Raw genomic sequence first — 26326 nt, 5'->3', positions numbered from 1 at the left:
ATTTAGGGAGCTCTGCAGGGTGAATCCAGTTTCCCTAGAATTCCTAGGACTTAGACCAGCATTTAGGTCTTGAGATCTAACCCGGTAAACATGAGAAAATACGAGGAGACCGCCTGTCAGCCACCGTGGGACTGAGAAGTCAGGCAGAGCCGGGACTGAGTCCACCGCCCAGCTCCTAGAGTGACGGCCCCCTCCTCTGCAAGCAATGTCCCCATCAGAGGAGCTGAAGCAGGGGCCCGTGGAAACCTGGGAGGTCAGGATCGCTGGGGAAGATAATGGGACAGAGAAGGTCCTCAGGAAAGGAAAGGAAACAGGATCTCAGCCCAGGTCCTGCAGCCCAGCTGGTGGGAGGGCTGCAATCAAAGGGGAGAGAACTTGCCAGAAACGGAGCATTAGCGAATAAGGTTGAGCGCCCCTGGTCGGCGGTCTCCGGGGGAAAAGTGTGACTGAAGCTGGTGGCCGAGGGGATCTCCCAGAGCGGTGGTGAGCTGGGCCCACGTGGGAGGTGACAGGGCGGCACACGGCCAGCATGGAGCCAAGTGCACTTCCTACAAAGAAAGCATGGTGGCACAGCAAGACCACTGTCGGGGGGGGGGGGGGGCAGGCACACGTGTCTCCGCACGGTGGGCGAGGACACATCAACCCTGCCGCTCAACACAGGGGATCCGTCTTCGGTCTGTCTGTCTGTCCTAATCACGCCGTCTCGTGCCACCGCATCAGCTAAGAAAGCGTGTCTCCACAGGACAGGGGCACTTCTAGACTGCCTCTCTGCCGCAGAGCCTTCCGGCCCCAACTCACTCCCCGTGGGACCTGTGGCAAGTCAACCCTGCATCTGGGCTTCCCTCGCTGAGAAAGGGGAGCCGCCAATTATGTTAAGGACTGACGGGGTTAAGTGACGGGACGCACATCGAAACCAATTCTTGACCTCAGCTGGTCTGGAATGTGCCACTCGAACGGGGCGACCCTGAGTGCTGGCCACACGGACGGGAGGTGCAAAAGAAAAGAGATGGGGGGGGCTCACGTCCCGGACGCAGCCTGTGTGCAGAGGGGGGCGAAGGCGGGAAGGCGGGTCCCTGAGCCCTCGTCTTGCTTCACTGCTGACAAAGAACACGACAGCCGACCAGTCAATTAAATGAGCCAGGTGTCCCCCGCCGCCCCAACTCCAGCACTGCACCAACATGGGGGAATGTGTGTCCTTCTGAGCTGTATACCTGGAGTTTGGACAACACACCCTTTCAGAAACTGACGGTGCCCGGGCGGAAGAGAACCCCCACGCGGCTCGGCCGTGCTGGTGCTGGGCCCTGGCAGGCCACCGTCTGCAGGACCTCCTGACCAACAGATCGACAGAACGATGTCTGGACGTCCCAGCAGACCAGCCTTGTGGTCCTCAGCACGAGGCCCGTCTACAGCAGCGGGCAACGGCCTCAAGAAAGGGCTCTCCTGGAACTTGGAAAATGAACTCTGTCGCCTGGGAACATGGGGGCACAAGCTTCATCGCAGACGCTCTGAACGCAGAGCTCTGAAAAGCTTAACCACAACCACCGAAGACCCGGCCAGACGTGGACAGTAACCGTGGCCATAAAGGACCCTGGGGACTACGGAAGAGCCAAGAGGTAAGTGCTCAGATCCAATTAACTACCCGTGAGGAGCAGCAGGGGTGCAGGGCAGTCAAGAAGGGGGCAGAACAGACGGTAAATGTTGTAGCACAGGGTGCAGCCTGTGCAGTAAGACACGAACCAAAATACAGTGGCTGCTCATCGGCGGGAGATTAGATCCCACTCGCGGGACGAGGTGAAGGCTGCGGATGCGTCCTCAGGCTGGCACATGACCCTCCTGATCAACGCCGCCCGCGAGGCCAGAGCGCTTATCAAAGGACAGAATACGAAACGAGTCCTTTCCCGCGTGGTCTGAACGTCGCCCGCACGCTGCTGTCGCCATCCAGAATGCCGTCCCGGTGCCCTGGGTGCCATCCCGGGGAAGCCGGCCGGGAAAACTGCACCTGCCTCTTCCCGTAGGTCAGCGAGGCCCCAGAGACGGTCCTGAGCGGGCTCTGCCGGCACCCTCTCCCTCCTCGCCTTTCGTCTTGGCCCCAACCGTCAAAGGACAGACCCATGGCGGCAGTCTCCCTCTGTGACTCCTTCTAACCTTCTAACTCTTTATGCCGGAATGTTCTACGGCAGGCCCAGGCTGTCTCGAGCACTGAGCTCTTGCGACTGCGCTCCAGGACCCAACTCTCCAGTGGCTCCTTTTTCTCTTCAGATCTTCTCTCCGGCAGTGGGGCCAATAATATATCCTGCGATACTTAATTCGTTCTTACACAATCCCCACCCCCAGCCCCAGCGGGCTCGCACTACACCTTTTAGACAAGTATCTGGTCCAAAAGAAGCCACAGGAGAAAACACCTGTCAGGATGAACGTGTGATTGGGTATGTTCAAGCAAGGCGGCGAGAGCTCCTTAGTGAGAGCTCCTTAGCTCGTTAGTGAATTCCAGCTCCTCATTAAATGCTATATAAAATTCAGCAGTTCACAGACAGACCTGAAAGCCTTATATGAGAAATTCTGCAGCTGAAGCCAGTGTTGTGGCTATAAAACATACGGGAGCCCACATGTACTCGCAGCCGTGGCTTCTAGACCAACAAGGTTTACTCAAATGTCACGTGAGTCTAAGTCATGGCGACGGTCCATCTGGCTGCTGCGATGCGTCCCGACCGGCCGCGTCCACTCTATGCTGTGGCCGGAGCGACTTTTTTTTTTTTTTTTTCAACGTTTATTTATTTTTGGGACAGAGAGAGACAGAGCATAAACGGGGGAGGGGCAGAGAGAGAGGGAGACACAGAATCGGAAACAGGCTCCAGGCTCCGAGCCATCAGCCCAGAGCCCGACGCGGGGCTCGAACTCACGGACCGCGAGATCGTGACCTGGCTGAAGTCGGACGCTTCACCGACTGCGCCACCCAGGCGCCCCTCGGAGCGACTCCTTTATGACGTGACCCGTTCGCGTCATTCTCCTCTGACGACCTGTCACCACACTCAGAGCAGCATCCTGTTTATCCGTGGCCCACAACGTCCCCGCTCGCCCACCGTCCACACCCGGCTGACCGTCTGAGTCGCGGCTTCCTCTCAGCTCAGCGGACCGCACGCGCCCTGAGCTGCTGCTCCAGTGAGCCCAGGGGCCGCTGCACCTGTTGCGTCTCCTGTGTGCACGGCTCCTGCCCCCAACACCGCAGGGTGCTCCCCTCACTTGGGTTCAGGTGTCTGCTCAACTGACTTTTCTTTTTTTTCACTATTTTATTTATTTTAGAGAGACAGAGAGAGTGAGTGAGCGTGAGCAGGGGAGGGGCAGAGAGAGAGGGAGACACAGAATCCCACGCAGGCTCCAGGCTCTGAGCCGTCAGCACAGAGCCTGACGCGGGGCTCGAACTCCCGGACCGTGAGATCGTGACCTGGGCAGAAGTCGGACGTTCAACCGCCTGAGCCCCCAGGAGCCCCTAAACTGACTTTTCTAATCACCGTATCTAAATCGTCATCCCCTTGCTAACCCGTTACAGCGCTTTCTCTATTTTCCTCCATTTCCCTCAACGCTACCTGGAATCACGTATTCATTTGCTCACTGCCTGCTTCCCGCTGGCCACAATACAAGCTCCGCGAGGACACCGGGGCCTCTGCTGCAGCCTCAGGGTCTGTGACAGTGCCTGGCACCTAACAGGCTGCTCAGTAAAGACAAGCTGAAGGAACAAATGAACTTGAAATGAGCACTTTCTGTGTGTCACTCTCCGTACCCGGCAGCGGGGCCTAAAGATGAGTGACAAGTGGGACCGAGGCCTCTCCCTCAGGGACTTAAAACCCGGCAGCGAGGGAGACCACCCTCAACGAGGAGAAAGCACTGGGATGGGGGCATGGAGCGTTCCCAGGAAACTGGAGTGGGGTAGTCAGAGATGAGGCAGGACAGACTGGGGCCAGACCCTGAAGGACCCCGAACTGCATGCTGAGGACCTCCCTCTGAGGACCCACAACACATCACTAGGCAGCAACAGAAAGACGTACAGAACCTGAAGTCAGACTCGCCAGAATGCAGTGGCTGTCTGTGTGATGCAAGTCGACACGCTACAGGCTTCTAGGCAAATCCACGACACGCCGTAGGCTTCTAGACAATGCCACTGCCCACGCACGCGGAGGACCGGAAGAAAAAGATGGTGACTTGGTTTGGGACAAGTTGAGTTTGTGGCACCTGAGGATGCCGCTCTAAGCCACAAGCATTTCTCTGGGGGTTGGGAGACCCTTGACTGACTGGGAAAGTCTACCATCCTGCTCCTTGACCTTCTGCTCTGTCGGGGGCTCACAAGGTCCCGGGGGCTCAGCTACACGTATCACACACGGGCACCACCGTGTTAGCTGGGATTCAACCCCGCGTGAGGAACCCTTACCACATCTGTCAGGGGTGACATGTTCTCTGTCCTGCTTTCTTAAAACAAGGGATACCTGTTGCAGGCAAGTCTGACACAAATGCAGAGATTTCCAGGGAGTTTTTCCTAGTCAATGGCTTCAAAGTCCAATTCTAAATGGGAGACGACATTATGCACGATTTTAAAGATGAAAAAGTTCCATGGCACAAAAACAAGACACTCAGATCAATGGAATGGAATACAGAACCCAGCAATGGACCCACAAACATATGGCCAACTAACCTTTCACAAAGCAGGAAAGAATATCCAATGGAATAAAGACCGTCTCTTCAGCAAGTGGTGCTGGGAAAACTGGACAGCGACATGCAGAAAAATGAACCCGGACCACTTTCTTACCCCATACACAAAAACTCAAAATGGATGAAAGCCCTCAATGTAAGACAGGAAGCCATCAACATCCTTAAGGAGAAAGCAGGCAAAAACCTCTTTGATCTTGGCCCCAGCAACTTCTTACTCAACAGGTCTCCGTAGGCAAGGGAAACAAAAGCAAAAATCAACTATTGGGACCTCATCAAAATAAAAAGCTTCTGCCCAGCAAAGGAAACCATCAGTAAAACCAAAAGGCATCCGATGGAATGGGAGAAGATATTTGCAAATGACAGATCAGATACAGGGTTAGTATCCAAAATCTATAAAGAACTTACCAAACTCAACACCCTAAAAACAAATAATCCAGTGAAGACATGGGCAAAAGACATGAGTAGACACTTCTCCAAAGAAGATATCCAGGTGGCCAACCGGCACATGAAAAAATGCTCAACATCACTCATCGTCAGGGAAATACAAATCAAAACCACAATGAGATACTGCCCCAAACCTGTCAGAATAGCTAAGATTAACAACTCAGGCAACAACGGATGTTGGCCAGGATGTGGAGAAAGAGGAACCCTTTTGCACTGCTATGGGAGTGCAAGCTGGTGCAGCCACTCTGGAAAACAGTGTGGAGGTTCCTCAAAAAATTGAAAATACAGCTACCCTACAACCCAGCAATTGCACTACTAGGCATTTATCCAAGGGACACAGGTGTGCTATTTTGAAGGGACACAAGCGCCCCATGTTTATAGCAGCACTATTGACAACAGACAAAGTATGGAAAGAGCCCAAGTGTCCATCAACGGATGAATGGATACAGAAAATGTGGTATGTATGTATGTATGTATGTATGTGTGTGTGTACACACACACACACACACACACACACACACACACAAATGGAGTATTACTCGGCAATCAAAAAGAATGAAATCTTGCCATTTGCAACTGCGTGGATGGAACTGGAGGGTATTATCCCAAGTGAAATTAGTCAGAGAAAGACAAATATCCTATGACTTCACTCATATGAAGAATTTAAGATACTAAACAGATGAACACAAGGGAAGGGAAGCAAAAATAATATAAAAACAGGGAGGGGGACAAAACAATAGAGACTCTTAAATATGGAGAACAAACTGAGGGTTACAGGAGGGGTTGTGGGAAGGGGGATGGGCTAAACAGGTAAGGGGCACTAAGGAATCTATTCCTGAAATCACTGTTGCACTATATGCTAACTAACTTGGATGTAAATAAATAAATAAATAAATAAATAAATAAATAAATAAGTAAATAAGTAAATAAGCAAAGAAAAAAAAAGGAGAAAAAGTTTCGAAGGACGGGCACTATTATCTTCCGCTTAGCGATGTCACGGAAATCCCACGTGAATATACGTATATACAAACACACGTACATACAAACCTGAGGGGGATGTGTTAAGGAGGCAAAAAAATATTTTAAGTAAAAAACTACTTAAGTTAAACTTCTGTTTAACAGTAAAGGACACCCACAGGCGACAGAAGGGCAGCACGCGTCTCAGTGTCAATATCATGTCAAGGTTTGCACCTCACGCGTCCTGCCGATGGGCTTGTGATCACAGGGTGTGGCCCAAATTTTAGTGATGTTACCTCTCAGTGAATCAATCATCCTCCATGGCTTCAGCCTCTGATCCTTCCCTGAGGAGTGGAAGATACAGAAGCAGGAAGGAACAGGCTGATGCCTTGAAGGGCTCCGAGACTTTTTTTTCTTTTTAAATCTTTATTTTTGAGAGAGAGAGAGACCGCGAGTGGGGGAGGGCAGAGAGAAAGAGAAGCACAAATTCCAAAGCAGGCTCCAGGCTCTGAGCTGTCAGCACAGAGCCCGAAGCGGGGCTTGAACCCACGAACTGTGAGTTCACGACCTGAGCTGAAGTCAATGCTTAACCAACTGAGCCACCCAGGCACCCCAGTATTTTGGTTTCTAAATGTAAACTTTTTTGTTGAAGTATAGCATAAATAGATAAAGCAAAGTGCTCAAGTTATAACTATAGCTTGATGCATTTTCACAAAGACAGCACCCTGTTGAGACCAGCTCTCATGTGTCCTAATTACTTTTGCTTCTTTTTAAGTACCTTTTTTTTTTTTTAATGTTTATTTGTTTTTGATAGATAGATAGAGCATGAGCAGGGGAGGGGCCGAGAGATGGAGAGACACAGAATCCGAAGCAGGCTCCAGGCTCCGAGCTGTCAGCACAGAGCCCGATGCGGGGCTCGAACCCACGAATTGTGAGTTCATGACCTGAGCCGAAGTCGGATGCCCAGTGACTGAGCCCCCCAGGCGCCCGGAAGGGCTTCGACACTCTGAAAGTCAAACGCCTTGTGGGAATGACTGGCTGAACGGGCCTCACTCCTGGGAGCTGTGTAAAATGTGCTCTTAGGCGGCAAACCCCTTGCACATTGGGGACACCGGGCAAGAATCAGGAGAGTCGAGCACAAACAGAGTGACAAGTTAGCTCTGTTACATAGAACGTTCCAGAACCAGAAGGATCCGCTTCCCTAACACACTGGATAAATAAAACCGCTGCCCCACAAGAGCCACACACTGGAAACAAGGGGTCTCTCAGACTCTACAGAACATTTTCCTCTTCCTCCTGCGGGCCAGGGGAAGGGAGCCGGTTCATTCCCACCTGCTCCATTGCTCTTCCTGCCTCTTACGCACCCGCTGTGCCACACATGCTCAGGAGAGGCCTCCCGAGGAAGGACACGGAGAGCAGGACAGGGGCTGGACTGTCACAACAGCCGGCCTCCCTCAGCTGCCCACATGGAATCTTGAGAGAAGACTTCAGAGAATCTTTATTTGGATGTGTTCCAGACAAAAAAATGCTCTGCGGCTAACAGTGTTTAAACATAACTGGCCCATTCAATAATGTCAGAAACAGGGGTGCCCAGTGCGGGGGGGGGGGGGGGGGGTCAGTTGGTGAAGCGTCCAACTTCGGCTCAGATCGCGATCCGGCAGTTGATGAGCTCGAGCCCCGCGCCAGGCTCTGCACTAAGGGGGGCCAGCCTCCTTGCGGTTGTCTCTCTGTCTCTCTCCGTTCCCTCCCCACGTGCTCTCCCTCTCGAAAATAAACAGACTTTAAAAAAAAAAAAAAAAAAAGGAACCATGTTAGAAACGAATAAAACACAGTTGCAGGATAACAGAAACTCTCTAGACTAGGAGGCCCTTAATTTATCCGTGAGGAAAACAAAGCTCTGGAGACTTAGAGACTCCCCCACAACATCCAGCATGTGGGGGCTCACTGGGGGCTCGGTGGGGGGCCGGCACCCACAGATCCGCAGCTGCTGAGAAAGTTAAATACACAAGGGACCGCAGCAGTGGCAGGAAGTACCAGGAAAACATAGAATCAGAAAGCTTCAAGAGAAACAGGTGTGACAAGTCCCAGCCCAGAGGAATGTAAATAGCAACACACTTTGCAGAAATGAGCCCTATGGTTGGGACACGTCCCAGAACAAGAGCACAGTATCGAAAAGGCACGGTCCTAAAAAAAATTAATTGACTAAAAATTAGTTAAATAAAAGTTAAAGATTCGAACTTGTACACAGTGTTGACTGATCTGCAGGGTTTCCTTCTGGGGCAGTAAATCATTTACTTGCATGTGCGAATTTTTACAAAAAACCAGAAAACAAACTCAGGGTAAACAAAATAACAAAGATCAGACAAAACCCAGAAATCCTACTGGCATTTTCTTCTCATGGGCTTTTACGTCAAAAGCAGATGTGAAGTCTGGCAGCTGAAAAAAAACGCATTAAGTAAATTCTCAGCACCTCACATTTCTAGAGCCTCTCCTGCTTACTCAGCCTATTACAACGAAGCGAACGAAAGTCTTCCGCCAAATCAAATGCAGCCCAGACCACGGTTTGTATTTCAAACCCAGTTTACTGTGGAAGTGCCAGGCCAACCCCAAAGTCGGCACCGGCCAACTTAAACAACTTCCCTTATAAAGGGGTAAGGCCCTTCTTTCCCGGCACGTGGTGGGGAACTGCGTTCGCTTCCACGGGCAGATACAGAATTTATAAGAAATGCTATCTTTATATAAGAATTAATAAGAAAACATACCAGGAAAAAAACTCATCATTTCTTGGATAAAAGTTCAGCACAGGCTCTCAGTCTGCACTTGGTTGCCTTGATTTCAGATGATCTCCTTAACTGAACTCAACCACACTGGGGGTCATGAAACGCAGTCCGCTGGACACAGTCGCAAATCGGTTCCCAGCTCCCACGCATGCAACACGAAAACGTTCCACTAATGGAAAAGCCAGACGCCGACGATGGGGGCAAGGTGGGTTTTGTGGGCCCGGGGAACCAGCTCGCCCGAGGGGTCCGTACTGAGTGCACAGCCTAGGACACGAAAGCCACCTGGCACCCAGTGGCAACCAAAAGGAGGTGCCTGTGCAAGCTCCTGAGAAGCCTCAGTGGAACAGCCCCACGTGACTGTAAGTGCTGTGAATTCTGGACGGTGGAAAGCCGTGCGGGTTCACGCACAGTCATTTCCCGAGGGTGCCGTCTTCCCAACAGCCCAGGCCACCCTGGAACGGCTGTCCTGCGTTCTGGGTGTGAGACGTCCTTAAATCCCTACTGCTGAGGGTCTGCGTGTGTGACCCTGCGTGGGAAAAGCCACGCAGCCGTCACGGCACACGGGTCAGTCAACGATTTATTTGGGGGGTTAATGGCACCAACGCTGGGTGGCTCCTCCGTGATGCAGGAGCCTGTGCCCTCCGGAGGGGTCCGAGGGTTTTCTCCTGCTGAGCGTCACTGCCCAATAACCCGCACCAGACGCCTGCCCCCCGGACCACTCCCCCACCCACTCCAATCGCCGCGGCCCAGAGCTTTCGCTTCCCACTTACTTGTATTTTAAGAGCAGCCACTGAATTAACCAGAGTCCTACGAGGATCATGCCGTTAATCTCACAGATAGAAAAGGCCCACTGCACGCGGTTAAAATGGTCAAAAAACGTGTCCGGTAGCGGGGGCTGCACCTCCTTGGGAGGCACTCGCTCGTGGACGACCGAGATCATCACCGTGGTGAGGACGAAGCAGGAGAGCGCGTACAGGAAGGCCAGGCAGGTCTTGCCCCACTCCATGGGGTACTGGGAGCGCTCGGGCTCAGGCATGGGGATCTTGATCATCTCCTTCCGGTAGCCGTTAGGCACCCCGTTGGGCGTGGCCTGGAGGCCGGGGCCGGCCGCGCCTGCGCCCAGGTGCCCGTTGGCGTGGCCATTCTTGTGCGCCTCCATGTGCTGCTCCACCTTCAGGGTCTCGATCATGTCCAGGAGCCGCTGCCCGCTGTCGGCCGACACGCGGCACAGGGGCGGCCGCGTGAAGTCCTCCCGGGTCAGGCCGATCAGGTCCCGGCCCGTGAAGTGTTCCAGGGGCTCACAGTACTCGGGCATGGCGTGCTCCAGCAGCCAGTCTGCCACCTTCCTGGGGGACCAGTGCGCCACCTCCTTCATGGTCCCGGCGGGCGGGGGTCAGCGGTCCCGCGGCGGCGCACCCATGCTGCCCGGCCTCATGCCGGGGACGTGCGAGGCCAGACGCGCGGAGCCGCTCCCGCAGCCCGCACGCAGCTCTCCGGGGCTCTGGGCACCCGAGCGCGCTCACCTCATGGTGCACCGGGGGTCTTCCTTCTGCGGAGGCAAGAGACACAGTCAGGAGGGGGCCGCACGTCAGTCCCTGGGGGCGCGCTCTGAGAACCGGCCACCAGGGGAAGGCACAGCGCACGCCCCGAGAACCGGCTACCGGGGAAGGTGCCCCGCGCACTTGGAGAACCACCTGCCGGGGAAGTTGCAACTGGCTGCACCCGGAGAACCACCTGCCGGGGAGGGCTCAGCTGGCCGCAGGGCCTGGTCCAGGGTCTCCCTGGCCCATCATTCCTGAAGGAGCATTAGGTTAGACCCGGACAGATACCGAAGAATGTTCTCTAAGCCAGCATCCAACAGTGCTCCGGATATGCCTCGGTATAGGTTGGGGATTCCCTCTGTGCTTACTACCTACTTTCTGAGATAACCTGAAATAACGCGGCCGAATCTACCAAACTACCTGGTGGAGAAATGTCTTCAAACGTACATAAGCCACTGCAACGTCACAGAGACACAAGAGAATCACAGAAATGCTGAGGTTCGAGAGCATCTGGTCCAACAATTGCAGAGTCCTACACGCAAAAAAACACCAAAGAATCCCTTTTTCCAAATGTGGGGTCATTTTCTACTCTACTCTCAGCTGGTTTTCTGTAATCAGCATGTATCAGTGTTGTAACAATCACTTAAAATCCAAAACAACACGTTAGAAGTAAAGACCGCGTTCTGGAACAAACCGATCGTGGTTAGCGAAATAACGGCGGTCGGCGGAAGACCAAGCATAATTTGAGTCAACAGCGCCTTCATCTGTGAAACGAACAGTCAAGTATTCCCTTGAAAAGTCGTATGTAATTGGAGCACTAGAAGGGGTCTGGAGATCCCATATCCTTTTTCTCTCTTTCTCAAATTTTCTATCCTATCCAATAGCTAACGTCTACTTTCCCTCACCATGGAAACACCCTGTCCAAGAGCTGCCTAACTTTTGTTTCTCAAAAGGTGAATGTGGTGCTAACTACAAAACAACAAAAACAACAAAAACAAAACAAAACAAAAAAAACGTGCACAGATTAATAGGTTTAATGGCTAGAAATGAGTCATGACCGTGTTTCCCGAGTATGCTTCGTAGAATCATAATCTGACAAAATGCTCTGCGCTTTAGAAATCATCCAAATGAAGTCTAGGAAGTGCACGTCCTCTCCGAGGGCCAGCACTATGCATTGGCAGCTGGGACTGTGCATGAGTCAGAGGCTCCAGGAAATCGTCCAGGACCAAAACCGGGTTACCACGATTCCTCAAATTGACTTCACTGAGGCTTGCTCACCACCACTTTTCTTCCCCAGCGATCCCTGTCAACTCCCCCAGGAGCACATTGGTAACGGCACAAACAAGACCCAAATTCAGGTCTTCAATTCCAAAGTCCAAACTCGTCTCTACCGTACCCTGAATCAGAGTCTGGAATCAAGGTGGACAGCCATCCACTCCCAGTTTCTCCACCCCCATAACAACCAATCAAATGGCAGCACAGCTCAAGATATTCCAGACCTTGCAAAAACATTGGGTGTTCTCTCTTCTGGGCATCCACGTTGCTGTTCCACCGGCCTGTGGCAAGTGTCTGTCTGCACTTCACCCACGAGACCACGAGTGAGGGCGGGAGGGCTGCCATCTTGAACATCCACATACTCACCGTGCAAGGGCTGGGAGGTGCTCACTCGACCTCTGCTCAGTACCTCAGGGCATGCCCCTTACATCTATCGGCATGTAGACGGGGTCGTGGAAAGTAAGACCTACGGACATTGCTACTGACGCTGCAAACTGCTTGAAAACCATCTGGATGGCCAAGGAGGACGCGGTGGGCATTCTTCAGAGGGAAACATGAAACCAAAGTGGACCTCTGGCCATTTGAAAAGCACTAGAGAAGAGCATCGGTCGTCGCCAGTCCCGCCCGGTGACGAGAAGACACAAGCCACATGGGAGTCCTGCCGGAAGGTCCTACAGGAGAGGGGAACTCGCCAGATACTCCCCGGCAGAGTTACAGTAACAGGCAAGGGGGCCTTCTGCACGTGGGAGTGGCTACAAGAACTCTAGAGAAGAAATCCTGGTGGAACGTTCAGGCCCAAGGGGATGAAAGGGCTTTTCTTGTGGCTTCCTCATTTCCCCGGCCAGAGGGGAACCCACGGGGGACCACAGAGACCAGACCATGCCAACTCGTGATTTCACTTCTTTCTGATGAGGAAATTGTCGGATAATCTCCTCCTAAGGCTTAATAACCTTTAAAACAGGAAAACAGCCAAAGGTAGGAGACACTAGAGGCCGTCAGACACGCTCGCAGATGGAGGAACACAGATGTCACAAAAGTGAGTCACATCAGCAGTTTGACAGCCACAGGAACTCTCAAGACGCAGCAAGACACAGAGACGGCTCCCCTGGTAAGAGGACAACAGCGCTGTCCCCTCCCCGAGGCCGTCCCGGCGCTCACCCCCAGCGCGCACACCCCGCCATCGACTCCGCTCCAACAAGTCCAAGGTCTTCTTCCCTTGGTCCTTCAGGTCCTTCCCAATCCCATCCCCATCCCTGAATCCCGACCGCGCCGATACCTGCGACCACGTGATGTAACCGGCTCGTGTGCCCACAAAGACGGCCGCCTACGTGAGTCGGGGAGCCGGGAGTCGGGCCCCTGCTTGGCTACATCCCTTCCTGACAAAGTCCTGAACCCTCGCCGAGCCTCAGTTTCCTCTGGAAAATAGGATTAACGACAACCTTGCCCACCTTCCCTGGGGCTGCTCATGCTCTGAGGACCTCATGGGGGAAAAGGAATGAAAGCTACTGATTACGCTAAGAAATATGTCTTGTTCTTCTGGTAATGTCCTGCTTGCTTTCTGACACCCGACTGGGCCCCCGGTGACATTTCATAAATAGGGACTGAAGCTGCCACCTCCAAATGGCATTTTTAAAGCCCAATCATTCTGACACACGAGTTCAAACAGCCTTCCAAATTTCCTCAGAAAAGAAACCTTTGTTTTTCAAGCAAGCTTTGAAGCTTGAAAATAAAGGCCTAGATGCTATTTGCTTGCAGACGATTTTAAGATCACGTAAAAGGGGAAAAGAAAATTTCCATGGAAGCAACTGCCGGGCATACTCAATACCTCAAAGGTCACTGCTCAAAGGTGAGGACTTATTCAGACACCCCAGGGTCCAGCCGCGGGAGACAAAGTGGCTGGCCTCACACGCTCACTTTTTTTTTTTTTTTTATGTTTATTTTTGAGAGAGAGACGGAGTGTGAGTGGGGGCGGGGCAGAGAGAGAGGGAGACGCAGAATCCGAAGCAGACTCCAGGCTCCGAGCTGTCCACACAGAGCCTAGTGCGGGGCTCAAACCCACAAGCCATGAGATCATGACCTGAGCCAACGCTGAGCCCATGCGTAACCGACTGAGCCACCCAGACACCCCACATGCGCACTTTAGGATAGGACAGCACAGGACAGGACAGGATAGGACAGGATAGGATAGGGTGCAGTGTTTCTGAGAAGTGTTTTCCCATCTAGACCCAGAAGACTGCATGTTGGGCTGAGCTCTGAAAACAACTACTACCCCCGTCCAGAAAAGTCGCCCTGAATCCATTACGGGGAGAATGTTCAGAAATAATGCAGAGCTCAACGCATTAGACTGGGTACTCAGAATTCCAAAGTAAAAAGAGAATAAAATCTGGACATAAACTCGGTATATCCCGAAATACTGGAAGATGAGAGAGGGAAGAGGTGCCGGGACGCTCGTTCATGGGCAATTTTCGGACGGAAGTAAACCAGAGTCCAGGGGGCGGTGATGCGTCTAAACTCTCCTGCAGAAGAGCAGAGCTAGTCTGCAGCGAGACCGAACCCAACATGCGTCCCGGGCCCCTCGCTGCAGGTACTCGACCTCACGGATGTGAACACGTGTGAGGGGCAGGCTAAGAGTCTATAAACCAAAATCATGGAGTCCTACAGGACTGAGGGCAGGAACAACCCCTCCTACTCATCACGGATCCTATACCCAGCAGGTTTCTCTCAGACCCAGACTAAATGAAAAAGAAATCTGCTAACACAATCCGGCTCCCATTCTTACAGTAGATATTTTAGGCTTTAAAATTATAAAAGCCATCAGATAATGTGCCACAACACACTATAAACTATTTGTACTTCATTATCAAGGCCAGCCCTCTACAACCAGACAAATATGTTAAAGCAATTAGCCTGGTAATGAAAACAAAACATTAACCAAACAAAAGAACTAAGTCATTTATGAGTATGTGGTTTATCTCTGCTCAAAAAGAATCTACTATATTATCTTATTGTCTGGTATTGTCGAGAAGTAAGACATCGTTGTGTTCACAAAAAGCTACAATATGAATTAAACAATGAACACAAGTTTTCAAGAAATTAAAACAGATTGCATAACGCAGTGCACAACAATTGCTCAGAAAATCTAAGTTCTTTTTAATTTTTTAATGTTTTTTCATTTTTTTGAGAGAGAGGAAGACAGAGAACGAGTGGGGGAGGGGCAGAGAGAGGGGGAGACACAGAATCCGAAGCAGGCTCCAGGCTCCAAGCTGTCAGCATAGAGCCCGACGTGGGTCTCGAACCCACAAACTGAGAGACCATGACCTGAGATGAAGTCAGACGTTTAACCATCTGAGCCGCCCAGGAGCCCCTGAAAAATCTGAGTTCTAATAATTACTCTGTACTTTCCTCCAATCCCAAGGCCTCAGTTTCCTGCGGAGGAATGATTTATTCCATCTGCTTATTGCATTAGTTTCAGGAATGTGTGCATGACTGTGCTTTGGATAACATAAAGCAATACATAAAATTGTAAAAAATTATTTACTGAATGTCAGTTAACCTTTAAAGTTTCAAGGAATTTATTAAAGGAAGTGTCATGAAAGTAAGAACTGAATTAAAAAAATTTTTTAATGTCTATTTACTTTTGAGAAAGAGAGAGAGAGAGAGAGAGAGAGAGAGAGAGAGAGAGAGGCAGAGTGCAAGCAGGGGAGGGGCAGAGAGAGAAGGAGACACAGAATCCCAAGCAGGTTCCAGGTTCCGAGTTATCAGCACAGGGCCCGACGCAGGGCTTGAACCTACGAACCGTGAGATCGTGACCTGAGCCAAAGTCAGACACTCAACCGACTGAGCCACCCAGGTACCCCTGAATTGAATTTTTACAGTTTTTTTAAGGCATGGTGGGCCCAAGATTGAACGAACATAGCTGCCCTGACAGCGAAGAAAGTACAGCAAAGTTCCAGATGTTTCTGAATGCTAACGATGGCAAATCACAGTAGCAAGCAGTGCATGCATGATTAATCTTATAAGCATATAGTGAGCTAAATTCTTTCTGCTTCCTGCATCAAATGTTTAAAAGCAAAAGCAAAAGTAACACGGGCTCTATACGGATTTGCTCTACTAGCTCAAATAATCAAATTTGTGCGAGACCACAATTTGGTGAGTGTGTAATAGCTCAGACTTTTGACACAAACCTACCTGTGGGTGCCTTGTTAAAGAGCAACACTAATTAAGAATCAACATTACAGTCTTGAAACACATGAACTGCCTTTTTGTAAACACTACAAGTCCAGATAAACGTCTTTACGTCCCTAGAACTTTCCATAAAAGGCAACAGTAACCTAACGGACCTTTTATTTTTTTTTATTTTACTTTTTTTTCAATATATGAAATTTATTGTCAAATTGGTTTCCATACACCCAGTGCTCATCCCAAAAGGTGCCCTCCTCAATACCCATCACCCACCCTCCCCTCCCTCCCACCCCCCCCCCCCAACGGACCTTTTAGAGCAGCACAGGCCAGGCCCTCTGCAATACTCAAGAGACAGGTGTCCAATTCTCTCACTCAGTGTGGAGAACTCCTGAATGCTTTTCTCCAATCTGATCAGCTATAGTTTTTTTTTTTGTTTTGTTTTTTGTTTTTTGCTATTTAACACATAAAGAGCTAACCTACAGAGGCAAAATTCTTACAACTGTACTTATCCGAAGGAAAAAAATGGTGAGGGTAACAACTGTATCGCTTCTGCTGAAGGACCTACATGTTTACTTCAGCCAAGAGCAGAAGAAATTTTACATCACTTTGGATGCCTTAACCTTCAAACCGTCCTTTACTGTAGATTGCTGTTACACGCACGGTTCAAAACTCCAGTGTCAAACTCTGACTGGCAAACGAAATCTCCCCTTAGGCTCCTTGAACTAAGTGCACGCTGCCTGATTTCGCTTAGAGACGAGAAGAAAGGGCCTGTGGCCCAGTTAGGCTGCTAGGACAGCCTCAGGTGGGGACACCCTTCCCGCTCCTCCACACCTTGTCTATTTCAGGAAGTCCGATACTTAGATTTCACCAGATCGGAAACGAGTTCTTTCTCAGCAGTTGCCCTAGAACAACCCACCGGCAGCCTCCCTTTAAACGGCCCCTCCCAAAGGGACCCATTCTGGTGTCTCAGTCCCCAGTGCTCCAGAGGGAAGGAGATGATTCTTGGCTGACAAGAGCAGGACAGTGACATCATGACAAGAAACGGGCCAAATCAACTGGATACGCTGTTCCACGGTTGTGGCTGTTCTCTGATGGTATGAAATACACGCGTGTCATCCATTTCCAGGGGAGCCCCACCGCCAGCAAGAGGAGCTCATGTGAGTAATTCCAGGGCCGAACAGAAACATTCAGCAGCCAGAAAATTCAAAGAATCACTTACTGTGGCAAAAATTAAAAACCACCTAAGAGTTCTACAGGGAGAATTAAATATAGCATCATACAACAGAATACTAATTAAGCCTCCGCTAAAGACCGGACGATGTTTCTATAGCTGTAGTGATACACGCACGCAGATTTGTCAAACAGGTTACAAAAGACAATGAAGCCATTTTTGTGACCATACATGTATCACAACTATCCACAGAAAGGAAGTCGAGAGGCACGTGGCTGGCTCAGTCGGTTAAGTGACCGACTTCAGCTCAGGTCATGATCTCACGGTTTGTGAGTTCGAGCCCCACGTTGGGCTCTGTGCTGACAGCTCAGAACCTGGAGCCTGCCTCTGATTCTTGTCTCCCTCTCTCTCTCTGCACCTTCCCTGCTCACACTTTGTCTCTCTCTCTCACTCTTTCTCTCTCTCTCAAAAATAAACATTAAAAAAAAAAAGAAGTCTAGAAGGTATATGTCAGCTTCTGTTACCTTTGGATGTTGAAATTGTAAACTAAGTTTCTGCTTAATTTTTTTTCACTCTCTTCTAATTTCTCTGATACATATTACTTCTGTTTAGAGAAGGGTTGTTTTTCCTTCAAGCATATTGTTTTTAAACATGGAGGCTACACTGTAAAATTAAAAATACATGCTTCCTACATTAGCTTTCTTTCAAAATCAGAAGCGGGCTTGCAGATTTCTCCAAATAAGTGGATTCTTTGCCTCCTGTGTATAACTAGGTTCCCGAGTCCTCCTGTTTCCAAAACAGAACGGTCCCAGGATATGAGCCGAACCATCAACAAAGATAAAGCCCAGATCCGAACCTAAGTGCATAAAGAAGTTCTGGTCTCAGAGATTTCCCATCATTCCAGAGAGAAAACAATGACAAACCATCAGAATTACCACTGTTCTGTCATCCAGGCTTTCAATACCCATCCATCCAGCTATCTACTGACTGTCTGAACCCCTGCCTTATTGTCATTTCAAGAAGGAAAACCATGCAGGTCTCCAGTGACAGCTCATCACTGCAGTTTCCCCTGGGGTTTCATTGTCAGAACCCAATTACCAAACTCTGAAGATGATCAGTTCCACCCAACTGATAAGCTGCCTAAGTCTGAAACCAGCAGGACTATTATACTTACTTACTGACTTTATTTATTTACTTATTTACTTATTTATTTATTTATTTATTATTTATTTATTTATTATTTTTGAGAGAGAGACAGACAGACAGGGAGACAGAAAGCACACGAGTGGGGAAGGGGCAGAGAGGGGTTGGGGGGGAAGAGGATCCAAAGCGGGGTCTGTGCTGATAGCACAGAGCCCGACGCGGGGCTCGAACTCACGAACTGTGAGCTCATGACCTGAGCTGAAGTCGGACGCTTAACCGACGGGAACCACCCAGGTGACCCCAGCAGGAATATTTAATATTCATCTGGATAATCCGTGGTCCTACAGACCCCTGTAGCAGCACTCAAGGCATGCTGGGACATAATCAGGGTCTCCAAGTTGCACGGCTCTCACGTCCAGCTGAGGTGCGCGGTGGTCGCATCTGCCCCAAGAAGCCGGGGAAAGGCTCCCCTCTCCTTACCTCTGTTTGCTTCCACTTTGGTTTCTGCCTGTAGTCTAACTCCACGGCAGCCACCGCCATGCTGCCGTCAGACGGGCCTCTGTGGTGTGCAGGGCGATCTCCTCACTGGACGCTGGAGGCCTCTGGGGGCTCCTACAGCTGCCTGGACTATGTTCACATTCCTGAGCCTCCACCATGGCCTTCCATGACACAGCCTGTGTCTCCACCTGACAGCCTTTCCCTACAGGCAGAGGACGGGGGCTACACCCATGCTCATGTGGGTAGGGAAGATACGAGCCAGCACAGCAGCCCAGAGGGATGCCAGCCTTGGACCCTAACGGCCAGGGGCTGGGGTTTCCAGACCCAAGCGTGGGCAGACGACACAGCCTGAGGCCAGATCCAGGCAGGCAAATGGAACTAAGACTGAACTAAGACCCTTGAACTAAACAAGAATCCCTCTAAGACGACAAAAAGTGGGCCTGTGAAATTAGTACCCGATGATGCAGACTTCGAACTCGCATGACCTGTGCAGTGTGGGTCCCAAGCCAAGAAATCGATGCAAATACACACACGAGAAGTTAACACAGAACAACCCCTTCGAGCCCTCTCAGCAGGCAAGAGTTCACGGGATTCCCACGGAAGAAGTGCTCTGAGCTGAGGAAGAACGAGAATTGAAAATTATAAATCACACAAGGAAATAATCCACCATGAGGGAGAAATTTGGCAGGTGTGACAAACAGGAAGTTTGCCAAACCACGACCTTGAGAAAATAAAGTAAGTTTCAAGAGGCTGTGAAGTGCGTATACAAAAGAGGTAAATGAAAGTTGAAACCTCAATGAAACAGTAAGAGGAGAAAAAGAAAAGACAGGTGTGTTTAAAGAAGTTCTAAGAAAATCCCAGGTTCTCCCCTGGGCCTGTGCCCGGCGGATGCCCCCGGAGGAAAGCGGGGAGAACAAGAGCTACACGGGCTCGTGAAAGGAAGAGAAATGGGCAAACATCTCAGGTGTATTGGTTTAAAGGCAACGGACAGGTTTTTTCAAAGCCCCAAGCTCCAGTCCTCCAGCATCCATACAGTCTAGCAGGGGAGACGGAAAACGAAGTCCAGTCGATCAAGAGAGGAATCGCATTTCAGGATAGGTGTCTGAGTGATTATGTGTTCGTTTCCAGGGCCTCTTCAAGCTCTCCTGGGTTTTCAAAAAGAAGGAACAGGAGAGGCGAGGAGAAGAGCAGAGAGGGTAGGTGAAGAAGCGGGTGGCCGGAGGAATGCCGAGGGGGCGGGGAAGCAGGTGGCCGGCTGGGAACGGACGGAGGAGCCAAGGAAGCAGAGCCCCAGCCCCCGGGGAAGGAAGGATGAGAAGCAAGAGAAGCAATGTGATTTCTGGAAGAGAAGGCAGGAGGGTGAGAAGCTCGTTGGCACAGGTGCCTTGCAGGATCGGGGCGGGGGGGGGGGAGGGGTGGGGAGGTGGGACTCAAGATAGAAGGACTGGTTAGAAGACCATTTAGGAAGCTGCCCCCGCCTCTCCCCGCAGCTGGGGAGCCTGCACGTGTCTTCTGCGGAAGGGGGGCACCCGCGCCGTTAAGAGCAGGGGCGTCGCACGAAAACAGGGACTAAGGAAAGCACATGCACACAGATGCGACGTCACACCTGCCCCGGCCCCTCGCCTCCTTACAGCCCCCGACGCCGGCTGCCAGGCTGAACACGTCCCGGCAGAGGAAGACCCAAGGCTTCCCGATCCCCAGACACTGGAAGAGAAAAGGACCCGGACCGTCTGGCACTGAAATCCGCAGAAACAAGAGGAGTGAAGGGCGCGGCTGGAACAGCATCTCTGGTGCTTCCCTTACAATTCGAATGGACAAATGAAAGGTAACAGACATCTGAAGAAACTCTCACAGGAAAGCCAGAGACTGAAACAAAACAGGGCACAGAACACCCACTAAGTAGGGAATTCCAAATGTGGAGAAAAACGAGTATTCACAACCTCAGACAGACGCCGCGAACAGAATGGGCCACGCACGGAAAGGCAGTCGGAGAATCTTAGTATATGTGCTGCCGAAGCGAGCACTGGTCGGAGAATCTTAAAAGGAAAGCCGTTTGTGAATGAATTCACGGTAAACATGAAAACAGCACAACATAGTCAGTTGGAAAAAAAAAAAAAAACCTCTCCGTGGAGAAGACAGAGATGGAAAACTGAGAGCAAAGGTAAAAACATGAAAAACAGAATCCAGGGAGTTTCGTATGTGGGAGAGAAGGGATTTCTCAGAACCGAGGGGGACAGGAGTGGCCAGGGGTGAAAGCGTTCCCCAAGTGGCCGTAAAAGCTGAGAATATACGTTCCTGTGATCACGGTCCGGTTAACAGGTCACGTGAAAGGGAAACGGGAGGCGACATCTTGAAGGACGCTCTGCCCGCCTGCCTGCTGGTCGCCGGCCAGAAGACCCAAGGCAGACTCGGGGTGTGGAGACAGCAGAAAGCACCGCCCCGAGATGGGCTACCTTGACAGAGGTCTGCTTGTCAGGTGAAGGCCATCGAGGGGAGGCGGACACAAGAAAGGCGCTCTGCCCTTCCCCGCCTGCCCACAAGCTGCACATGAATTTGTCAAGGTGGCCCCCGCCTCTCTACCTGCAACAGCAGAAGGGGAGCCAGGAGAGCACCTTAGACTCTGCCCGGAGGATCCACAGGACAGACCTTGCACGCCTTTGCTGCTGCCCGAGGGAAGACCCACGTCCTTCAGCCCTGGTCTTGCCTTCACTAAGAAACTTTACTGTTCTTCTGTCGAGATGCCGTATCGACCCAAGTTCTTCCCGTTCCTTCGAGTGCCTCATCACCTTGGTCAGCTCGCTGGGCTTTTTCTCTGGCTCATCTGTCTTTTGTCAAGTCTCATTTATCGGACCCCAGCCAGAGAGTGTGAGATGGCTACAAGAAAAGGTTATTGCCTCCCTCCCTGCGATATCTAGACCTGGAGTTATTGCGTGACTTTCAGCCACGCTGCTGTTAACAGGCAATGGTGTCTCTTTAATACGAACCCCCAGAATAACAGTACCGTAAAGTATGGATGCATTTTACAGACAGGGACCATGTCCCCCCAGATTTGCGGAGTTCACATTTCAAATATATTTTCCCCTTGTCTCATATACCATCAAAATGTCCTGGAAGGCTTAAGATTTCAGTTTCTACACTGCTTCCCCTCCCCCCGCCCCCCTGAACGCTTCCGTGGCCCAGAAGCAGCTAGAGATTTTTAGTTAGATGTGTGCTGATGATTTTCCTCAAAAGCATGGTCATTTTTAACCATCTGTGGGCTTTGGAAGACCCACTGGGGCCCAAACCACCACACAGAACACTAAGATGCAGCTAATTTAAAGTATACTTTTGGTGTTCCAACTGGGGACTGCCTAGTGTTGGTAACAGACTGAAAGCACGCAGAAATGACAGAAGACGGTTTCCTGATTACTATAAAATAAAAAAATCTCATCTGCAGTGAAGGTTTTTTTGCCAGTCCCCGAGGATTAGAAATACCACGTAATTCTAATGGAATGGAACACTTCCATTTCGGTGAGAAAAAGCCCACCCCATCTCTTCTCAACTTACACCTACAGAAATAAATGTAACTCACTGAGGTAAAAGGAAAGCTAATTTAGGGAACATGACCCGGGGGAACAACACCATGTTCCCAAGTTAGCAACAACTCACAGGCCCAGAGAGGAGAAATCAAGTTCAAGTCTATGTCCCAAAATAAATTTCTAATACTTGCGTGGACAGCTAGATGCGCGCAAACTCTTTTCAGACTAGAGAGCGTCCCGAGGGTGGATTCTAAGTGGATGGCACTTACATGGGCATCCTGTGGGCAGCCTTTGCCATGAAGGCTTGCTTCCAAAAGGCTAGTGGAGCTCTCCTCTACCTTTGTATCCACACTCAAAATAGACACATTAAGCACTCCCCCCCCCCCCCCCCGCACCCTGACAGCTATTATAAGAACTGTTATAAAATGAGTATCCAACATCAGCTTCTTGCCAGCCACTGGCCATGATCTTGGTTCTAACTACCTGGTAACTTCTTAAACTTCTGGGGCCCACATTCACTGGGTTTCTTCATTTTTTTTTTTTAAGTTAAAAACTTTTTACCTTTGAGAGACAGAGCATGAGGAGGGGAAAGGCGGAGAGAGAGGGAGACACAGAATCCGAAGCGGGCTCCAGGCTCCGAGCCGTCAGCACAGAGCCCGATGTGGGGCTCGAACTCACGAGCCGTGAGATCGTGACCTGAGCCGAAGTCAGACGTTTAACCGACTGAGCCACCCAGGCGCCCCCTCCCCCAATTTTTTTTAATTTGCCTGTAGTTGATGCACAATGTTACATTAGTTTCAGGTGTACAACGTGGTGATTTAACGTCTCTCTATACATTATGCTACGCGCTGTGCCCCTTTATTAATTAACCAGTGGTCAACAGCACAAAGTTCAGCTGCACAGAAGGGACAATCCTCGTCCATCAAACTGGCGGGCACTGAGGCGGACTTGTCTGGAAAAAGCCTGAAGCTCCAGCTTTGCACCGAGGCCGAGTACCACAAGGGGGCAGCAGAGGGTCCACAAAAATCACGCACTCCTCCCCTCGCCCTTCCCCAGCTGCAAAGGATTTTGGAGACCTCCTCCAATAGAGATCCGCGCCTAAGCAGTCCAAGCAGGTACCAGAGCCAGTAGGAACTAGAACCTCGGGCCACAACCGATGCTCCTTCCATCTGATTCTAATGTGCATGCAGTGACCCTACCATCAGCAACATGGCCGAATCCTGGCTTCTAGGTGACCACACTTCAAGTCAGAGCTAGCCTGCCATCTCACCTAAGATACTTAAGCATGTACCCTTGCTTTATATAAAAAACTTCCTAAGTTTTATTCTCTGGCTACCATAACTTAATGCAACAAAATTAGAACCCTGCAAATGGTGAACCAAATCAATGATGGACAGCTGAATTGTAGAAACTGTGTAAAATTATGTAAATTGTAAAATTAGCGAAAGCCATGATGAAAAAAAAATAGGAGATCTGAACAAACACAGCTATGGCTACTGTTCGTGTGGTGAAATACATTCTTTTTTAAAAAATTTTTTAGTATTTATTTTTTTGGGGGGGGGGGCACACAGAATCCGAAGCAGCCTCCAGGCTCTGAGCTGTCAGCACAGGGCTTGACACGGGGCTCAAACTCACAAACTGCAAGATCACGGCCTGAGCCAAAGTCGGACGCTTAACCGACTGAGCCACCCAGGCGCCCCTGAAATCCGTTCTTTCTAAACAAACGTTTTGAGCACGGCTAACACACAGTGTGGCATTGTTAGTGGCAGGTGTGGCCCACAGTGGTCTGACTTCCCTGTTCGTTATGATGTGCTCACCACAAGGGTGGCTGCTGTCCTCACCATTCGACGCCATCATAGCACCAGTGACTGTATTCCCTGTGCCGAGCCCTTCATCCCCAGGACGGGCTCATCCCGTCACTGAAGTGTCTCCCTCTCCCCTTCACCCATCTGTCCGTCCCCCACCTGCTTCCCTCCGTCAACCATCAGCTTATTCTCTGCTGAAACACATTCTTTGCTCTCAAACGGCTTCGAACATCTATCACTCTGTAGTGTAGAGTGAAGTAAGTTCAAAGTGGATCACATGTAAAGTGTTCTCTCGGCTTCACGTGTATTCATGAAGTTTTTACCATAAACACAAATATCACGCCAAGGGTAGGAACCACAGCCTTAAACAAACAACCATAAAGATACCAGTCAAACTACTTCATAAATGAAAACACCGGGCAAGATGTTTTTCTAACCTGTCGCAGATCACAAATACAAGGAACTATCGAAAAATCAGTTAAAGGGAAAGACTTTAAACAAAGATTACAAGCAGGCCAATCACACACACACACACACACACACACACACACACACACACACACACACAAAACCAACCAACAAATGGGGAGGAAAAAAAAATCCAATCTCACCAGTTAAACACAGTTACAGCCATTGCCCTGCCAAAGATGAGGAAGAACCCTAATTAAAACCAAAACAACAAAACTACAACAAAACCAACAACCAGCACCTCCAGCTTCTGGCAGCGGACCGTGAACCCGCTTCCTTCTTCTTTCCGCGCAACCACCGCGGCACAATACCACATCTCGTTTGAACTGCTGCCCCGGCCTCAACCCGCCCACCCCAAGCGGTCTCCATCAGGCACCCAGGAGAGCTTCTTCAAGGGCGGTTCCCCGCCTGGAAATCCTGCAACGCTTCCCGTGCTTAATTGTTACGTAGCTTTCCAGACCCTTCCTGCCTTCGCATGGCCAAGAGCCGCCACTGCACACTACGCATGCTTCAATTACCCCGGTCTGCTTCTAGTCGCCAACTGCCGCAGGGCCTTTGAACAAGCAGTCACTGCTGCCTGGGGCACTTTCACCCTATTTCTTCACTCTGATGGCACCTCTTCAGACAAGCGTCCGTCCTGCGGCCATCCTCTTACCTACATCATCTCACTTACTGAGCGTCTCTGTGTCCTACCGGGATGCAAGTTCCTCAAAGGAAGGTCCCTGTCGTGTTTTTTCATTCCTGCATCCCCAGGAGCTAGCACAGTGCTCTGTACATGGTAGGCACTCGGTATAAATACCTGTTCCACTGGTGAAAAAAGAAATAGCGGCTAAGGAAGACAGCTGACTATATTTTTTTAAGTGTTCATTTATTTGAGAGAGAGAGAGAGAGAGGCGGGGGGAGGGAGACACAGAATCTGAAGCAGGCTCCAGGCTCCAAGCTGTCAGCACAGAGCCTGACATGGGACTCGAAACCACGAACCATGAGATCATGACCTGAGCTGAAGTTGGACACTTAACCGACTGAGCCACCCAGGTGCCCCTGAGAGCATAGGTCTTAAATCCAGATTCTTCCCAGTGGGAGAATAAACAGATTATTCTCTTTGAAACTCATTTGCTCCCACCTATAAGAAGAGAATAAATCCATAAACTACATCATCAAAAAATTCATTAAAGAAGAAGTGATCTCTTGAAAAGAAATACATCTAGGATACTCAGACAGGAAAACATGTCTTTTGATCCTACACCTTCTTCCTGATAGACTTGCTTTAGTAGGAGAAGAAAACACTGAGCTGTTCTGGCTTAAGCACTTCCTTGCTTAAACACATAAAAGGAATTGGCCGTCCAATTGCTATGCCTAAAAAAGGACGTTCGGAGAGGCTTCTCCATTTTCCCTCTTTGCCACAGGCAAAGAGAAAATGCAGAGTCAAGACTACAATCCCCAAACCAGAAAAGTATTCAAAGGAAAGTTCCCTCTTCGTATTTACACAATGAATTAAAGTAAAAAAAATACCCGGGTTTTCCCTCCAAATTATAAATACCATCCCTCTGCACCTCAAATTAAGCCCTTATGTTTTTCTTTTTTTTTAATGTTTATTTATTTTTGAGACAGAGAGGGGCACAGCATGAGCGGGAAAGGGGCAGAGAGAGAGAGAGGGAGACACAGAATGTGAAGCAGGCTGCAGGCTCCGAGCTGTCGGCACAGAGCCCGACGCGGGGCTCGAACTCACAAACTGTGAGATCACGACCTGAGCCGAAGTCGGACGCTTAACCGACTGAGCCACCCAGGCGCCCCTGCCCTTACGTTTTTCAAAGTTACCGAGATCGTCCTCAGTAGTAAGTTC

At 50.3% G+C, this 26326-nt stretch overlaps 1 protein-coding gene across 4 annotated transcripts in view; it reads right to left on the bottom strand.

Annotated features, from left to right (window-relative positions):
* SGMS1 (sphingomyelin synthase 1) overlaps positions 1-26326 on the bottom strand; it is a 110500-nt gene that overhangs the window by 29600 nt on the left and 54574 nt on the right. For all 4 annotated transcript variants that reach the window (XM_053206822.1, XM_027049926.2, XM_053206820.1 and 1 more), the window contains exon 2: positions 9653-10431. In XM_053206822.1, coding sequence (XP_053062797.1) covers positions 9653-10257 — 605 coding nt within the window. In that variant the 5' untranslated portion in view covers positions 10258-10431. The remainder of the gene's footprint in view (positions 1-9652; positions 10432-26326) is intronic.

Source organism: Acinonyx jubatus, chromosome D2 (assembly GCF_027475565.1).
Source record: "Acinonyx jubatus isolate Ajub_Pintada_27869175 chromosome D2, VMU_Ajub_asm_v1.0, whole genome shotgun sequence".
NCBI classification, from domain to species: Eukaryota; Metazoa; Chordata; class Mammalia; order Carnivora; family Felidae; genus Acinonyx; species Acinonyx jubatus.
Note: the sequence above shows the minus strand (reverse complement) of the source record. Positions and strands in the feature narration are given on the sequence as shown.